This window comes from Trachypithecus francoisi, unplaced genomic scaffold (assembly GCF_009764315.1).
Source record: "Trachypithecus francoisi isolate TF-2019V2 unplaced genomic scaffold, Tfra_2.0 Lachesis_group5, whole genome shotgun sequence".
Lineage (NCBI taxonomy): Eukaryota > Metazoa > Chordata > Mammalia > Primates > Cercopithecidae > Trachypithecus > Trachypithecus francoisi.
Window position 1 is genome coordinate 32,884,528 of NW_022681470.1, and position 19,185 is coordinate 32,903,712.

A 19,185-nucleotide genomic window follows, 5' to 3' on the forward strand; every position below is an offset into this window, starting at 1 on the left:
AAGACTTCTTAACACTTAAGAGGAAATTAAGTTCAAGAGAAACTTTTAAGTATGTAATTTCTGTATACAAAGCATACCTTGGAGAAATTGCAGGTTCGGTTCTAGGCCCCACAATAAAGCAAGTCACATGAATTTGGTTTCCCAATACACATAAAACTTCTGTTTACACTATACTGTAGTTTTAACTATTATGTCTTTTAAAAAAGCATTAATATGCACATTTATCAAAAATGTTTTATTGCTAAAAAATGCTAATGATCATCTCAGCCTTTGGCAAGTCATAATCTTTTTGCTGGTAGAAAGTCTTGCCTCCATGTTGACGGCTGCTGACTGATTAGGGCGGTAGTCACTGAAGACCAAGCTGGCTATGGCAATTTCTTAAAAGAACACAATGACGAAGATTGCTGCATCAACTGATTCTTCCTTTCACAAAAAAATTTCTCCATAGCCTGCAATGTTATATGATAGCATCTTTCCTACAGTAGAATTTCTTTCAAAGTTAGTCGACCTCTAAAGCCCTCTTGCTGCTTTATCAACTAAGTTTATGTAATATTCTAAAGTCTTTGATGTCATTTCAACAATGTTCACAGCATCTTCACTAGGAGTAGATTCCATCTCAAGAAACCACTTTCTTTGTTCATCCATAAGAAACAATTCCTCATCTATTTAGTTTTATGATGATAGTACAGCGAAATTCAGTAACATATTCAGGCTCAACTTCTAACTCTCTGGCTACTTCCTCTACAGGTGCAGTTATTCCCTCTACTGAAGTCCTGAACCCTTCAAAGTCATCCATGACGACTGGACTCACCTTCCATCAAACTCCTTTTAATGTTGATATTTTGACCTCCTCCCATGAAACGCGAGTGTTCTTAATGGCATCTAGAATGGTGAATCCTTTCCAAAAGGCTTTCCATTTACTTTGCCCAGATCTCAGAGGACTCTCTATCACTATGGCAGTTATTACAAAATGTGTTTCTTCAATAAGACCTGAAAGTCAAAATGACTCCTTGCTCTATGGCCTGCAGAATGGATATTGTGTTAGCAGTATGAAAACAACCTTACTCTCTTTTGTACATCTCTATCAGTGCTCTCGGGTGACCAGGTGCACTGTCAATGAACAGTAATATTTGAAAAGGAATCTTTTTTTCTAAGCAGTAGGTCTTAACAGTGGTCTTACGATATTCAGTAAATCATGCTGACAGGAGATATGCTGTCTTCAGGCTTTGCTGTTCTATTTGTAGAGCACAGACACCGTAGATTCAGCATAATTCTTAAGGGCTCTAGGATTTTCAAAACGGTCAATGAGCATTGGCACTTAAAGTCACCAGCTGCATCAACCCCTATCAAGAGAGTCAGCCTGTCACGGGAAGTTTTGAAGGCAGGCACTGACTTCCCTCTCCAGCAATAAAAGTCCTAGACGGCATCTTCTTCCAAAAGAAGGCTGTTGTATCTACACTGAAAATCTGTCATTTACTATAGCCACCTTCAACAATGATTTTTACCTAGATCTTCTGGATAACTTGCTACAGCTTCTACATCAGCACTTACTGCTTCACCTTATATTTCTATGTTATGGAGATGGCTGTTTTCCTTAAATCTCTTGAACCTCCATTAGCTTCAAACTTTTCTTCTGCAGCTCCTCACCTCTCTCAGCCTTCACAGAACTTGGGAGAGTTAGGGTCTTGTTCTGAATAACACTTTGGCTTAAGGGAATGTTGTGGCTGGTATCTACCCAGACTACTACAATTTTCTCCATATCAGCAATAAGTGATTTCGCCTTCTTATCATTCATGTTTTCACTGGAGTAGCACTTTTAATTTCCTTCAAGAACTTTTCCTTTGCATTCACACCTTGGCTAGAAGATCTCAGTGACATTCTTCTGAGCACCCAGAGATATGAAGTGAGCACATGGTGTTGGAAAAGTGGCATCAAGAGACTTAATGCAAGGTTGTCACAAACTTTCAATTTGTTAAAAAAAAAAAAATGCAACTTCTAAAAAGTGCAATAAAGCAAAGTGCAATAAAAGTATGCCTGTACACCCAATTTTGTTACAGAAAAGCATTACAGGCAGATCAGTTAGAATTTCAAGCATGGAAACAGATTATAAGGATAAAACTATGTGTGTGATATGAAATTTAAGTAGAAGTTCACAAAAAAAGGTAATGAATGACATTTCTGGTACTGAATAAAAAAGCTTACTTATATCTTTTTAAATCAATATTAAGTAACAAATCACTATGACATTTAGATTCCACTGGTTACATTTTAAAAAGTGATAAAACAGTTCTGAAGTAATCATATTTATAATACTCTAGAAATTACATTCTTTTTTAAAACTTTAATTATTTTTGAGACAGGATCTCTGCTTTGTTGCCCAGGCTGGAATGGAGTGGTACAATCATAGCTCACTGCAGCTTCAAAATCCTCAGGCTCACATGATCCTCTCACCTCAGCCTCCCAAGAAGCTAGGACAACAGTTGCGTACCAACACGCCTGGCTAATTTTTTATAGAGACAAGGTCTCGCTATAATGCCCAGGCTGGTCTCAAACTCATGGGCTCGAGTGATCCTCCTGCCTCAGACTTTCAAAGTGTTAGGATTACAGGTTTGAGCCACTGCACCTGGCCATAATATTCTTCACGATCACTTAAAGTTATGAAGAAAAAATTTTAATGCAAACTTAAAAATATGCAATGATCATCACTTTTCAAAATTCTCATATGAGTTATACAAGCAAAAAGTTTTAAAGAGTACTGCTATAGAAATTGTGTGGACCAGCCCTCTACCTATGACTAGGCATTAGAAGTATACGGTCTTAACCTATCAATTAAGTAGGTGCAAGGATGCCAAGAACATCTCAGAATCATATAACATATGCTCAATTACTTTACCAGGCTAACAGGAAATCTGAAATCATTTTAAAAGGCTCTAGGTCTTCTTAACCCAACTAAGAACTGCAGGCATTATGCAAATCATGCCATCTTAAGCTGAAGCAATGAAAACAACTTAGAAGACATCTTTTAGTATAGAAAAAAAGTGATATTCCACTTTCAGGAACACATGGATCAACATATCTCAATGACATTACTCTGAGCCAACAGGAGATAGTCTCTACAAACCTAGTGTAAGACCTCAGGATTTGGCTATCACTGAACAAAGGACAAGGCTAGAAGAGGCAATCAGCAGAAAAATACAAATAGATTTATCAGGATGAAAAGTTATTTCCATAGTTGACAATATAATCACACTGAAAGCTGCACTAGAGATCACTGTCAAGATAATTTCTAGCTTAAAAAATCAGTAATTGGGCCGGGGCGGTGGTTCACGCCTGTAATCCCAGCACTTCTGGAGGCCGAGGTGAGTAATCACGAGGTCAGGAGTTTGAGAACAGTCTAGTCAATATAGCGAGACCCCGTCTCTACTAAAAATACAAAAAATTAGCAAGCTGTGCTAGTGTGCACCTGTAATCCCAGTTACTCGGGAGACTGAGGCAGGAGTATCGCCTGAGCCCAGCAGGCAGAGGTTGCAGTGAGCCAAGATCACGCCACTGCATTCTAGCCCGGGTGACAGTGCAAGACTTCATCTCAAAAAACAAAAAAAAAACAGTAATTGGCCAGGCACAATGGCTCACACCTGTAATCCCAACACTTTGGGAAGCTAAGGCAGGAGGATCATTGGAGCCCAGGAGTTTAAGTTTGAGACCAGCCTGGAAAACACAGTGAGAACTTATCTCTACAAAAACAAACAAACAAAAATAGCCAGGTATAGTGGTGCATGCCTATAGTCCCAGCTACTTGGGAGGCTGACGTGGGAAGATCACTTGAACCAGGGAGATCAAGGCTACAGTGAGCCATGATCGCATCACTGCATTCCAGCGGGTGACAGAGTAAGACGCTGTCTCAAAAAAAAAAAAAAAAAAAAAAAAAAAAAAATCAGTAAATGTGACTTCACTGTTCATTAGATACATATATTTGAGAATATATAAGTCCAGGTGTGATTACTCATGCCTGTAGTCCCAGCACTTTGGGAGGCTGAGGCGGGAGGATCACTTGAAGCCAGGAGTTTGAGAACAGCCTAGCCAACATGGTGAAACCCCGTCTCTACTAAAAACACAAAAATTAGCCGGGTGTAGTGGCGCATGCCTGTGATTCCAGCAACCAGAGAGACTGAGGCAGGAGAATCGCCTGAACCTGGGAGGCGGACGCTGCAGTGAGCCGAGATCGCGCCACTGTACTCCAGCCTAGGCAACAGAGTGAGACTTTCTGTCTCATTACAGAAAACAAAAAAAAAAGAGAATATATATAATGTAGGGGATCACTTTCCAGCTTAAGCAGTAGTGTATTTTTATATTCCTTCCATACTAATATATAACTCTCTCTATTTAGAAATTCACAAAACAGAATCTCAAACTTGTGAACTAAGGAACGTTGCCTGAAAACTTTAGTAAATACCAAAATCTTCAGAACACCAGATTCCTTTCTTATTTAACCACTCCAAAAGAATAAGTAGTTTTCCAAAGTTATGACTACAGAAAAATCATAGTGATCTTTAGTGATCCTAAGACAGCATCAATCCAAAATTGCAAGTTCAGGGGCAAAGGATTTTGCACTACAGGATGTGGTTTCCCTATTATCTCAACTAGGCCATCAAGTCTAGTCCTCAAGGTACCATGCGACTCAGTATTTCTCTCTTTGTTCTTTCCCCAAGTCTGCCATAAAACTTTAGCCACTTAGAAAAATTTGTCATTCTGGCAGAAAATCTTCAATTCCTTTAGCACCCCTTTCTGCTATGTAATCCTCCAGTGATTTTCCTTCATAAAAAAAAAAAAAATTACAGTGAAGAGTAACACAGAAAAAACTACCATAGCTAAGGCACTTTTACAGCAGAGATAAAAAGTAAAACCATAGCTGAATACGTATCAATTTATAATTTATTATAAACCACAATTTGAGGTAAAAATCAAACTGCCACCAAAGTACCAGCAGGTCAGAATCCAATACAAAAGTAGTCAACCACACCCTAACGCTGAGCATATTCGTCTTTAAAATGAAGAACTGACCTTTTTGATATATAAACCCAATAGTGCCCTACTTCATGCCTACCAATACCTGAAAATTAATCTTTAGCTTATTATTCATTCCCAGAACACTCAGACTAAAGGTTGCCTACAATATCCTAAGATAATTAACAGGCAGAATTTTTCTGATATTCACAATTGGGTCTGACTAGTTATTATTTCCGATCATTTATCATTTATACTTAAGGATTCCCTATTCATGTCTCTATTCTCTACTTCCTACCACTCCTCTCTCAAAAGTTCTATTCCATGTATCCCTTCCCAAGTTCTTAATTTTTAATTGCCTCCCTAGTTCAGATTCTTTTCACCCATTCACAGATTCTTTTCACCTATTCACTCCCAACTCAGCAAGCATCACATCCAAGTTTTTCCATCCCCTTCCCCTCAATATTCAACAAACCTGGGTTCCTGAGACCCATGGACTTTTTTCTCACTTCTGCCCCAAAAGCAGAAACGGTAGGGATGTATAACACTTACAGGGAGACCAAAAGGTCTCCCATTTTTGTTAAGCCTCACATCCAGTCTGTCATCTACATCAGCAGTCCCCATCTTTTTTGGCACCAGGGACTGGTTTCATGGAATACAATTTTTCTAGACCGAAGGAAGGTGAGAGGGATGGTTTCAGGATGAAACTGTTCCACCTCAGATCATCAGGCATCAGATTCTCATAAGGAGCGCACAACCTATATCCCTTGCATGCGCAGTTCACAATCAGGTTCATACTCCTCTGAGAATCTAATGCCCCCCACCGATATGACAGGAGACAGAGCACAGGCAGTAGTGCTTGCTCACCTGCCAGCCCCTCACCTCCTACTGTGCAGCCCAGTTCCTAACAGGCCACAGACTGGTACCAGTCCATGGCCCAGGGGTCCCTGATCTACATAATAATCTAAAAGTTTCATCAATTTTTAAATAAAACTTAAAAATAATAAAATACTAATAATGTATAGAGTCTATGTCACAACCCAAGAAGAAGAAAGCACCGTGGTATACAGTAGAGAGACTTGCTTACCACTAAGGTAGGTTTTCTAAGTAAATTAGTGCTAGTACACAATTTTGGGGATCGAAATATGTTTAAAATAAAAATCATTCCAAAGACTCACCCAAGAAATTAGGATACAGATGATCAATATTGTCCACAACATAGTTACACTTGGGACATCTATTATTGTCCTCCAAACTCTGATGAATACACTTGTAGCTATTAGTAGGGGGGAAAAAAAAGGCTTAATTAAATCAATGAAATATTAATAAACTGGTCACAAAATAATGACTATTAGTCTTCTATTCCTCATTTTCAACTTAAGTAATCTAACAAATTTATTTTTGTTTATATTTTTACATTATCAACAGGATATACAGGGCACTTACTGGGTGAACAGTACACAAAAGTTATTTCAAACTAAACTCAAATATCAAGGCTACTGTACCCAAATTTAAAAAGCTATACTCACTAAATTTTAAGTTTATGCAATTTAGATAGTTCATAACACCACCACAAAAGCAAATGCCTACAGCTCAGTTAAGCAAACAGACTATTCATATCACTGGCATGCTAATATCCTTAATACTCAGCGTTCACTCAAATAAAAAAGACAAACAGAAAACTCAACCAAAGACAAAAATCAGTCAGTAAGCATGAGAAAACCACCATCTTCACTAGTCACAAAAAGCTGATTTAAAATTATATACTAGATTTTACCAATCAGGATGGAAAAATAAAATACTGCCAGTAAGGCACAATGGCTCACATCTGTAATCCCAACACTTTAGGAGGCAGAGGCAGGAAGATCACTTGAGGCCAAGAGTTCAAGATCAGCCTGGGCAACACAGCAAGACTCCATTACTAGAGAAAATGAAAAAATCAGCCAGGTGTGATGGCATGTGCCATCACTTGGGAGGCTGAGGCAGGAGGATCACCTGAGCCCAGGAGTTCAGGGCTACAGTGAGCCATGATTATGCCAGTGCACTCCAGCCTGAGTGACAGAATGAGACCCTGCCTGAAAAAAAGAGAAAAAAAGACAAAAGAAAATACTGTCATAGTTAAAGAATATATGTGGATATCAACAATCTCAAGTGCCGTTACAGAAAATGTTAACCAGTACAACTTTCCTAGAAGCCAAGTTGCAGGAAAAATCTTAAGGTTTTACATCCTCTTTTGAATATTTTACTTCTAGGAATTTATCCTAAGGAAAAATATATTTAGAAGGGTGTTTAATGCAAGATTATATGTAAATAGCAAAATAAAATAGAAGCAATCCAGACACTAAGAAACTGACTAAATATATTTGTAAATATCAATCCAATGCAATGCTATACAGCCATCCAATATAAATTATTGTAACTTGTATGCCACAAAAATAATCTACTCATAGTTATTGCTAGGAAACTGTGATTACAGAAAATTTTCCCTTTCTTACATTATATATTTCTATGATGTTAAACCTTTTACATTTGTGTACCTCCGTATTAAAAAAAAAACTCAAGTATTTTTCAAACAAATCACGGAAAAGTATCAAACTGATATGAGAAAAAAATGTCATTATACATACTGCTGAATAAAAACGACAATCTATAACACAGCGGATATAATATAATCCCATTTGTCTTAAAAATTATATATGTGTACATTTAAAATAAATTATAAAAAACAATCTTCGCAATGTTAACAGTATTTGTCTCTGGGTCATATAATTATGGGAAATGTTTTCTTTGTAGATGTCTTTAAGTCAGGTTTCTATAATAAATATTACTGGTTAACACTCAGGAAAAAAATGATTTCTAAGAAATTACAAAGGCGATCTGTGAAGATCATTCCTACGGAGAAAGTATCTCTTTTATTATGTATCCAAATTACTATAAATTTACTTGAGCTTTGTAAACGGAAGTTGATTTTTATATCCACTTACCTTCCTCCTCCACCTTAACAAAATACAAAATAAAACAAACAAAACAATAAAAACCTACATTCCCCAGGTTTCGCCCTTCTGGTTATCGACTACTTTCACATCTCACATTTGTTACTTTCAAGATAAGTAAAAAGGAGAAAGGTGTGAAGAATAAAAGTAACGGTGGTCTTTGGCAAATCACAGGGGCCTCAAGACCGAAGTAAATGCCAGGCACATAATGGATACGCAAATATCTACTGAACAAATGACCTGCACAATCTTCCAAAAACAGTATCATCACCTCTTGCAACTATGACAAGGCTAGAATAACCATAATCACAAAATATGCTTCATAGATGACTGAAAATTTCCTATACGGAAATTTCACTGAGGAAATAACATACTAAATCTTTATTTTCATTTTTATTACAAGGAAGCAGTATAACGTAGGCATGCAAATACAATAGACTAAGAATCACAACATGTAGAAATTTATAGTCTGCTTAGGGAAAAAGGAAATGAGTTAACATTACCAGGAAATATATATACAAAATTTAACCCTTTTTTAAAATCAGCAGCCTGGGCAACATGGCAAAACCCTATCTCTACAAAAAATACAATAACAATAAATGCAAAACTTAGCTGGGCCTGGTTCTGTGTGGCCTATGATTCTAGCTAATCGGGAGGCTGAGGTCGCATTGGTCAGAGATTGCATCACTACACTCCAGCCTGAGGGACAAAGCGAGACTCTGTCTCAAAAACAAAAAAACAAACAAAAAAATCAGCAAGTTCAAACAAAGCAAGTTATAAAGGAGAGACTCTGAAAGGTAATTAAAGATAAGAGACAGCTGGGAGCAGTGGCTCATACCTGTAAGTCCAGCACTATGGGAGGCCAAGGCAGGCAGATCACCTGAGTTCAGGAGTTCGAGACCAGCCTGCCCAACATGGCGAAACCCCATCTCTACTAAACATACAAAAAATTAGCTGGGCATGGTGGCAGGCACCTGTAATTCCAGCTACTCGGGAGGCTGAGGCAGCAGAATCACTTGAACCTGGGAGGCAGCGCTTACAATGAACTGAGATCACACCACTGCACTCCAGCCTGGGCAAAAGAGCAAAACTCTGTCTCCACACCCGTCAAAAAAAAAAAAAAAAAAGGTAAGAGACATGCCAGGCTGGGTAAATCTGCTAACGCCAGTAATCCAAGCACTTTGGGAGGCCAAGGTGGGCAGATCACTTGAGGTCAGGAGTTCGAGACCAGTCTGGTCAACATGGTGAAACTCTTCTCTACTAAAAACACAAAAAATAGCTGGGCATGGTGGCAGCCGCCTGTAATCCCAGCTACTCAGGAGGTTAAGGCAGGGGAATCACTTGAACCTGGCAGGCCGAGGTTACAGTGAGCTGAATTGCGTCCCTGCACTCCAGCCTGGGTGACAGTGCGAGACTCTGTCTCAAAAAAAAAAAAAAAAAAAACTTTTTTTTAAAATTTTTAAAAGTCAAGACCGGGTGCAGTGGCTCACGCCTGTAATCCCAGCACTTTGGGAGGTCAAGGTGGGCAGATCACTTGAGGTCAGGAGTTTGAGACCAGCCTGGGCAACATGGTGAAACCCCCATCTCTACTAAAAATACAAGAATTAGCAGGGCATGTTCGTGCACGCCTGTAGTCCCAGCCACTCAGTAGGCCGAGGCAGGAGAACTGCTTGAATCCGGGAGGCATAGGTTGCAGTGAGCCAAGATCACACCATTGCACTCCATCCTGGGCGACGAAGTGAGACTCCATCTCAAGAAAAAAAAAAAATTAAATAACAAAGATAAGAGATGGGTTGACAGATAAGTAGAAGGAGAACATTATGGATTTTAGCAAATAACTTTTCTTTAAGAATAAATAATAGAAAATGTGTAGATGACAAGAACAAGCTAAGTTTTTAAGTAACAGAGGAGTTTGTTAGGCTGGGTGCAGTGGCTCATGCCTGTAATCTCAGCAATTTGGGAGACCGAGGCGGGAGGATTGCCTGAGCCCAGGAGTTTGCAACCAGCTCAGGCAATGTGGTGAAACTCCAACTCTACAAAAATTTTAAAAATTAGCCATGCATGGTGGCAGTGTGTCCCCGTGATCCCAGCTACTCAGGAGGTTGAAACAGGAGGACTGCTTGAGCCCAAGAGGTCGAGGCTGCAGTGAGCCACGTTTGCACCACTGCACTCCAGCCTGGTGACAGAGTAACACCCTGTCTCAAAACACAGAAAAAAAATTTTTTGTCAATATACAAGAAATTATTCCAAAATCTAGTAGAAACTCCTCTTTTCTTTACCATCCTAATATTCCACATCAATAGGCTTACAACACTATCTCTCACAGACAAGAAAAAAATGGGGGCATAGCTAGAAGTAACTGTTCTCAGTAACAATATAGTTCAAGTGATTTTTCTGTACTGCACTTGATCAAATCCATTTATATTGTAAAATTAAAGTACATCAAATTACATACCACTGTATACAACTTAAGTGACAACAAGATGCATCGAGTGTATCTTAGAGCATCTACTACTTCACTACCACCCCAGAGGAGACCTGTCTTAATTTGAGAAATAGATACTATCTTATCTTGTACTTATTTCTGTATGTGCCTATTAGCCCTTCTTCCATTTTATCATTAAATGCATGGATTTGTTTTATCCTCTGTACCCTTAATGTTTAGCGCAATATCCTGTTAAAAGTATTCAAACTCAGTAAATGTTGAATGCATGAATGAATAGATACAGCCAGGAAAGCAACATACGTCTATGTCTTGTCTGCTGTCTTCTGGGTCATATAAAACACCACTAGAAATTCTCAGTATTTCTTTCCCCGGTAACTAATTCATTCTCATTCATCTAATCTACTTGACCATCACCAGCCTGTATACAAAGCTTTGGATGCCAAGAGAAGGATAAGTATTTAGATTAGTGCTCAACAACAGGCATAATAAAGCGGTAAAAGGAATATGTATCTCAGGTCCACCTGAGAAATTTTCAGGCTACTCACACTGCAACTCTTAAAAATAATTATTTTAATTCTGCTGATATAAATGGGTGCCTATTTCCTCTATTAAGTATGTATCTGCTAATAAAAAATGTGTATTTCTCTATAGATGTATATAGTTATGTTTCTTCTACTATGTATATACTTGCTAACAAATATAAATATCTTTTTATATCTATGTAAGCAAGGATGAGTAGATATAAAAAACTGCAAGTAATCAGAAAATTCTAGAAAAAAGAACAAACTATAACAAGAACAGCCAGGACAAATTAGGACCAGTCATTACATCTAATAACTAGATGTAAAGAAAGACCAAAAGTATGGTGCAAGATGATGGATTAGCCAAGAGTCTCAAAATGCAATCTGACACTCAGGCTTGATCACCTACGTGTTGGGAGACGACTATGCTGAAGGACTCCATTAACTGTAACTAATTTGTAATGAAGTAAAATAGTAAATCAGGGCTTGATTTACTATTTTTACAAATTTACTACAAAATAGTAAATACAGTACAGGGCACAAGCTGGAGGCAGCAAAGGGGCAAAGACAAAGAGCCAATTTTATCTCTACATTATGTAAAAGTCAGATTTCTTATTATATCATTGTATTTCACTTAGGCTACAGATACAGGTAACAGTAGGTTCTCAAGTGGGAATAAATAAAGTGAAAGAAGTTCCTGCTATATTGTCTCCAACTTGTTACTAGGAAAGACATTTTTATGTGGTCCAATTTGATTTAATGATAATAATTTGGATGAGCTTTGCAGTGGTATACTGCTTGAATTCAGCTTACCAGCCAGAGTTTATATTACTAGAAAGTTGACACAAGAGGTTACGGTTGATGACTGAAGTTCCATAGCCCTCACATGTTAGGAAAGAGTAAACAATTATAAACTTTTGCTTTAAACAAAACTGCAAAAAAAAAAAAAAATCACAGTATAGCAAGCCTGATGTTGGAATTGACAGCCTACAGTTTTATTAGTTCCTGCCAACATTATGGCCTTAATCCTACTAAAAGCTGCTCCCTGGTGGGTATCTTAAAATACGTTCTCATCAGGGTATAACATAAAAATGAAATTGTATTATAAGGATCTAAGCCTAAATTGTTTTGAGAGAAGGAGGAAAAGCTATTTAAGAAAGCAATGGGGCTTTCCAACAATGACCTAAAGACAATATGAAGATTATAAATTTATTGAAAAGTCCCAGCCTGTCCACTTATAAGGTCAATCTGTAATTTATTCCACTTCACAACATAGTGAAAAAAGGTCACTGAACTGATCCAGGGCCTTTTTAAAAAGATGCCACAATGGATACGTAAGTTACAGGATACTCAGGAAAATTAAAAACCTCACTTCACAATCTATTTCATATTTCAACACTTTTAAATCTATAAAAAGAGAAGGAACTGAAGGAGTAAAAAGAGAATGAGGAAGAATAAGAGGGCAACAGCAGCAGAGAGTAACTTGATAAAGGTAAGCTTCAGAACCAGAAGTAGAATCCTAGTCTAACAATATCAAGGACTTGTTCTTTCAGCGCTAGATGAGTACTTCTCAAGGGAGGAAAATTTTGTCCCCCAAGGGGTATCTGCAATGTCTAGAGACATTTTTGGTTGTCACAACTGCAGAGATGGGCAAGGGTGGTACTGGGTAGGGGTCAAGTATACTGCTAAACAATCTACAAAGCACAGTACAGTCACCTACAACAAAGAATTATCTGGTCTAATATGTCAACAGTGACAAGGTTGAGAAAGCCTACTCTAGATCACCTAATTTTCAGAATCATCAAAATCCAAATCTCTGAAAAAAAAAAATTCAGTTTCCTATGGAATGCTAAGATGCTAGGTCAATTTATGGACCAAAGAGAACACTACTGCCGAACAATGGCCTGAAAAGGCCAAGACCATACCTGTATCAGCCCCAAAGCAAGACCCACATGTCCAGAACTTCATTGGCAATACAGAGCAGAAAGTGATTCGTGAATCATAATAATGTCAATGATATACTAGAAAATAAAAAGTACTCAAGAAAGCAAGATGACTAAAAAAAAAAAAAAAAAAACAGTAAAAGGATTCAGAAAGAATACCTAATCATTCCTTTTACCTATGATAACCTCTGAGGAGGTAGGCAAGAAAAACTAGATAAAAGTAGACATCTATATTTTATATTACATATTCCTGTACAATGAGTTGTTTTTTAAAGCAAGAATATACATTGCTGTTATCATTTTAATACTTTATTTTATAAGAATATAGATAATACAAGCTAAGAAAATGATTTGTATTTAGAGCTTTTTAAGCGACTAGCAGAGGGAATACACCTATCACTAAAGCATCATGCTCCAGATGAAACGAAAGATCTTACAGACTAGTGTTAATAACCAATACTCTTCATGATGAAGGAATATCAATCTGCTAGATATCACATACAACTTCAGCATAAAATTATGGGCCTGATTTCAATATGAATTAGAATATAAGGAGTATTAGAACACAAGGAATACTAAGGCTAAAATAATATACCAACAGAATAGGCTTAAAAATAAGCAAAAATAAGTTAAAATGCACAGATTACACATCCATTAGGATGTCTACTATCAAAAAACAACAGAAAATAAGAGTTGGCAAGGATGTGGAGAAACTAGAACTCCTAAGCACTATTGGTGAGAACATAAAATAGTGCAGCTCCTATAGAAAACAGTATGGTAGTTTCTCAAAAAATTAAAAACCAAATTACCACATGATACAGCAATTCCACTTCTGAGTATACACCCAAAAGACTTGAAAGCAGAGTCCCAAACAGATGTTCGTACACCCATGTTCACAGCAGCATCATTCATAATAGCCAAAAGGTAGAAGAAGCAACCCTAGTGTCTACTGATAGATGAATAAATAAAATGTAGTATATATATACAATGGAGTATTATTCAGCCTTACAAAGGAAAGAAATTCTGACACATGCTACAACACTGATAAACATTGAAGACATTATGCTAAGTGAAATAAGCTAGTGACAAAAAGACAAATACTTCTACTTATTCGAGGTATCTAGAATAATTAAATTCATAGAAACAAAGTAGAATGGTGGCTGCCAGGGACTACGGGGAAGGGGAAATGGGGAATTGTTGTTTACTGAGTGCCAAGTTTCAGTTTTGCACAAAAAGTTCTAGAGATCAATTGTACAATAATATGAACATACTTAACACTACTGCACTGTTCATATAACTGTGGTTAAAATTATAAATTCCTCCAAGACTAAGAAACCAGAAAAAATATATATATAAAATACAAATTCGATAGTATGTAAACCTTACAATTAAAAAAATGTTTAACATATGAGTTAATCTGGCATGATATAATGTAAAGTTAATATTGAGCAAAGTGTTAAAGAAAAGAACACATAACTTTTTAATCCTCTATTTTTTTTCATGACCTTCTTAGCCTGTTTTACTGCGTTCTCTAACCTATCCCCACAAGTGAGTAACTAGTGCTTCATGGTTGGTCCTGATTGCCCAGCATCACTAAGAACAGCAGTGAAAAGTTCTTATTAACAATTAATAAATGCAGAAGTTTTCAAATCCATCAGTAAGGCCTATGCTAAATCTAAACATTTGACAGAAATTATGCACCAGCTGTTATGTTAACTGCCTTAAACTGCCATATCTACAAAGACATATGTCAAGAAAAAAATATGTAAGATAATCAAAGTTGGTTTAAAACACTTAACTTCTCATTGGCTACATTTACAGATAAGTTTTAAAATATCAAAAGATTATTTTACTCTGTAGAATTGTCTTACCAAAAGCTGTGGCCACATTTTGTCATGTATGCTTCTTCAATCATATCAAAGCAGATGGGGCTAAAAAGAAAAGAAAAATAATTGATTTTTTTAAAAGTAGAGTGATTACAAACTGGAAAAGGCTAGTAACAATACCAATGAAATCATATTTCAATATATAGAGCTAAGTCTTCAAACATTCTATCAATAAGAGATGAAATTTCTACTGAACTAAACTTCAGGGGATTGTTGGTAAAATGATAATCAGGATGACCCTAAGGGCAACTGTGCTTCAAAATGAACTAAATGAGTAAATCAAAACGGTTCCAATATTTTAACTTGGCACATAATTTTTAATAGTACAATGTAGTCACCAGAGCCCTTAAGAAAGCTCTACCATCGTTTTCTACCATCACCTGCACTCAAAAGCACCTACCCACACCTGCTAAATACTCTTTTCTTCCTATCCCAAACAAAGCCAATTCCTTGATGATAAATTTATAATTCCAGTTTCAACAATGCTTGTAGGTAATGACAATAATCATAACAACTTATTAGCTATTTAAATAAAACAAACTATACACATTAAACCCACAACATATATTAACTAATTTAATAGTTTCAACAACAAAGTGAAATAGGTACCAATTACTAGGCACAGTTTATAGATGAGGGAACAGAAGCAGAGAGCTGTTAAAGTCACACAGCTAAGAAGTAACAAAGTCAAAATTCAAATTCAGGTCTATGTTCTCAATCACTTGTTCTATATTGCTTTCTGATACTTTAAATACAAACTATAATCCTCTTCTCCCCTTTTTTCCTATGAAGAACAAAAAACAGAATACTCAAAATCCCAGCCTTTTCTGTACTTAGGATTGGCTATATGGCATCAATCTGGCCAATGAAATATAGGCATCAGTTTCTAAGGGGCCACCATCTATGAGAACAAAAATGCAAAACCTTGTAAAAAGACATTTCCTTTTATCCTTCCCTTTTCTTCCTTACTAAAATTATGATGCAGTGTTCAGAGATACAACAGCCATCTTCTGACCATGAAGATAAAAACCTTAAGCTAGGAAGATAGGCGGATACTGGTTCCTGGATGAAATCCTTGAGCAGCTGCATCAGCTTTGGATTGCCTCCGCTAGACTTCACATTACATGAGAAAGTAAATCTTCACTTGCTTAAGTCAACGTTTATCAAGTTTTCTCTTATTGGCATACAAATCCAAATCCTTACGGATGATACAATGACACTTAAAACTGTAACTGAAAATACACTCACTCCTTCAAGAAAAACTTCTTGGGCATAAACACTATGCTTTAGAATACAGGAATGTAAAGTCTAATGGCAGACTCAAATATATTATAGATATTACAACACAATGTGAAAATATATACAATATATACAATAATGATAAACACAATAATAAGAGGACACACTGGCTATAAAGGGACCCATAGGAAGGAAAACTGAGATTTGGGGGTCAGAGCAGGAGGAAGGGCAAAAGAACAAACCAATCAATTCACTGAATGTATCAGGAGCTGTTTAATAGAAAACAATACATACCTAATTGTTAGCATTTTAAGAAAGGGGTATTTTAATGTTTGAGGATCCTTTAAGTATGTCACTGCTAAGACACACAACACCTCTATGCAAATTTTTAAAAGGCACTCTCACAGCCTGAGCAATATACTGAGACCTCATCTCTACAAAAGAATAAAATAAAATAAAATAAATAGCAAGCATAGGAGCACACACCTGTAGCTCCAGCTACTCTAGTTAGTCCCAGCTCCTCGGGAAGCTGAGGTGGGAAGATCACTTGAACACAGCAGGCGAAGCTGCAGTGAACAGAGACTGTGCCACTGCACTCCAGCCCAGGTGACAGAGCAAGACCCTATCTCAAAAAGAAAAGAGAAAAAAAAAGGGCACCTCAGAGAACTGAGGAATGTGTTAAAGACTTTGGCTTTTAAATTGAGTAAAACAGCAATTCACTGGTGGATTTGGAAAAGAGGAATGATATGATTTGATACAGTGATGAACCAGATCATTCTACCTGCTATGCTGAAAAGAAGACTAAAGGGAAGCCAAGTGTAGAAATGGTTATGGAAACTATCATAATCCAAGTGAGAAACGGTGCTGAAATGGACTAGGGTGGTAGCAGTTGGGCTGATGAGAAGTGGTCAGATTCTAGATATATTTTGAAGGTAGAACTACAGTTTGCTGAGAGATGTTGGGTATGAGACAAAAATCAGTGAAACTTTCTGGGCTGAAAACTGGAAGAAATGACTACAGGTTTACTTCGCACAGAGCTCCATTATCTATTAGTTTATTTAAAAAGAAAAAAAGCAGGAGTATAGTATGTGTCATGTCACATAATGTGTTCCACTAATACTAAAACTTACAGTACCTAAAAATTACTATCAAATCAGTTAAAGCCAATAGTTTTTAAGAAATGTATTCTAAATAACTAGTGAACTAAAGGTCTCCATTCTTTCTTTGAGACAGTGTCTCACTCTGTCTCCCAGGCTGGAGTGCATTGGCATGATCATGACTCACTGCCACTTCGACCTCTTGGGCTCAGTACTTCTCTCTTACCTCAGCCTCTCAAGTAGCTGGGACAACAGGTGCATACCACCACATATAGCTCATATATATGTATTGACATATGTGTATATTATATACACATTATATATGTATACATGTGTGTATATTATATACACATTATCTATGTATATGTGTGTATATATATACACATTATCTATGTATATGTGTGTATATTATATACACATTATATATGTATATATGTGTTTATATATATATATATATATATACAGTAGACACAGGATCTCCTTATGTTGCTCAGGCTGCTCTCAAACTCCTGGGCTAGAGCAATTCTCCCACTTTGGCCTCCCAAAGTGTTGGGATTATAGGCATGAACCACTATTCCTGGCTGAAATACTGGCTTTTTAACCGCAGTTCAAGGCCACAGCTTTCAAGAAAAGTGAAATTAATCCTAGCTATGCCATCTACAGTTTTGTGACTTTGAGCAAGTAGTTTAATCTCGCTAATTGTAATTCCTTATTTGTATAACAGGGATGATATTTACATCGTAGAATCACTACACAGATTAACAAGATATCTATGAGGTGCTCAATACCATGCCTGGCACACAACATTCAGTAAGTGGCAGAATACACCAAAAAGAGAAAATACAGGAAAATATACATCAGTAATAGGCCTAGTGCTATGGTCTGATATTTGTGTCCCCCCAAATTTCATATGTTGAAATCTTAACCCTCAAGATGATGTTAAAACATAGGCCTTTGGGAGATTTTTAGGTCATGAGGGCAGAACTCTCATGAATGGGATTAGTGCCCTTACAAAAGAGGTCTAAAGTAATTTTATCCCCTCTTCCTCCATGACATCAGGCAGATTCAGAGAGCAGGCATTGTCTGTGGATCAGGAGTCTAGCCCTTACCAGACATAAAAACCTCCCCATGCCTTCATCTGAATTTCCCAGCCTCCACAAACATGATAAATAAAGTTCTGCTGTTTTTAAGTTGCCTATTTTATGGCATTTTGTTATAGCAGCCTGCACAGACTACAATACTTAGGATGGGTACTATCCACCCAAGCCAAAAACTTTAAAGAATTCCTATCAAATATAAGTAGAACAGAATACAAGAAGAAGGGTTGGCCAATTACTCCCCTTCCCAAGAAAGGGATGAAAAATCTCAGAAACTACAGAAATGAAGAGGAGATCCTAATGAAATACCATTAATTCTTTCCAATTTTGAAGAATAAGAATACACCAACAGCAGGTTAAGGGAAAAACTTACCCATTTCGAACTTAGAAAAACACTTAGAAAAACAATCCATTCAGGACCCCTGTAACACTGTCAATCAAAAGCATTTAAGGAGGATGGGCAACCCTGTGCTCAGCGAGTCTGTTGGCAGCTCACTTTTTCAACACCATGTGCTCACTTCATATCTCTGTGTCACATTTTGGTAATTCTCACAATATTTCAAACTTTTCTTTATTATTATACCTGTATAATTATCTGCGATCAGTGGTCTTTGATGTTACTACTGTAACTGTTTTGGGGAGCCACAAATTGCACCCACATTAGATGGCAAACCTCATTGTGTTCTTACTCCTCCACTAACCTGCTATTGCCCCTCTCTCTTCCTCTCCTCAGGCCACTGCATTCCAGCCTAAGTGAGAGACATAGATACACACACATACACACACACACACACACACACACACACACACACAGAGAGAGAGAGAGAGAACAGAGCATCCCAGAGCTGTGACATATGTGAAATGTTCTAACATACATGTAATTGAAGTCATAGACGGCAGAGAAAGAGTTAGGGAAAAAAATGTACAGATAGTAACTGAAATCATTTTTAAAATAACAC

General features: G+C 37.1%; 1 protein-coding gene across 13 annotated transcripts in view; it reads right to left on the minus strand.

The window, feature by feature from the left end:
• COP1 (COP1 E3 ubiquitin ligase) overlaps positions 1–19,185 on the minus strand; it is a 267,302-nt gene that overhangs the window by 223,059 nt on the left and 25,058 nt on the right. For 10 of the 13 annotated variants that reach the window (XM_033198877.1, XM_033198875.1, XM_033198872.1 and 7 more), the window contains exons 2-3: positions 14,779–14,838; positions 6,183–6,280 (exon numbers count right to left, since the gene is read on the minus strand). In XM_033198877.1, coding sequence (XP_033054768.1) covers positions 6,183–6,280; positions 14,779–14,838 — 158 coding nt within the window. The remainder of the gene's footprint in view (positions 1–6,182; positions 6,281–14,778; positions 14,839–19,185) is intronic. The other 3 variants (XM_033198878.1, XM_033198882.1, XM_033198880.1) reach the window with 1 other exon arrangement.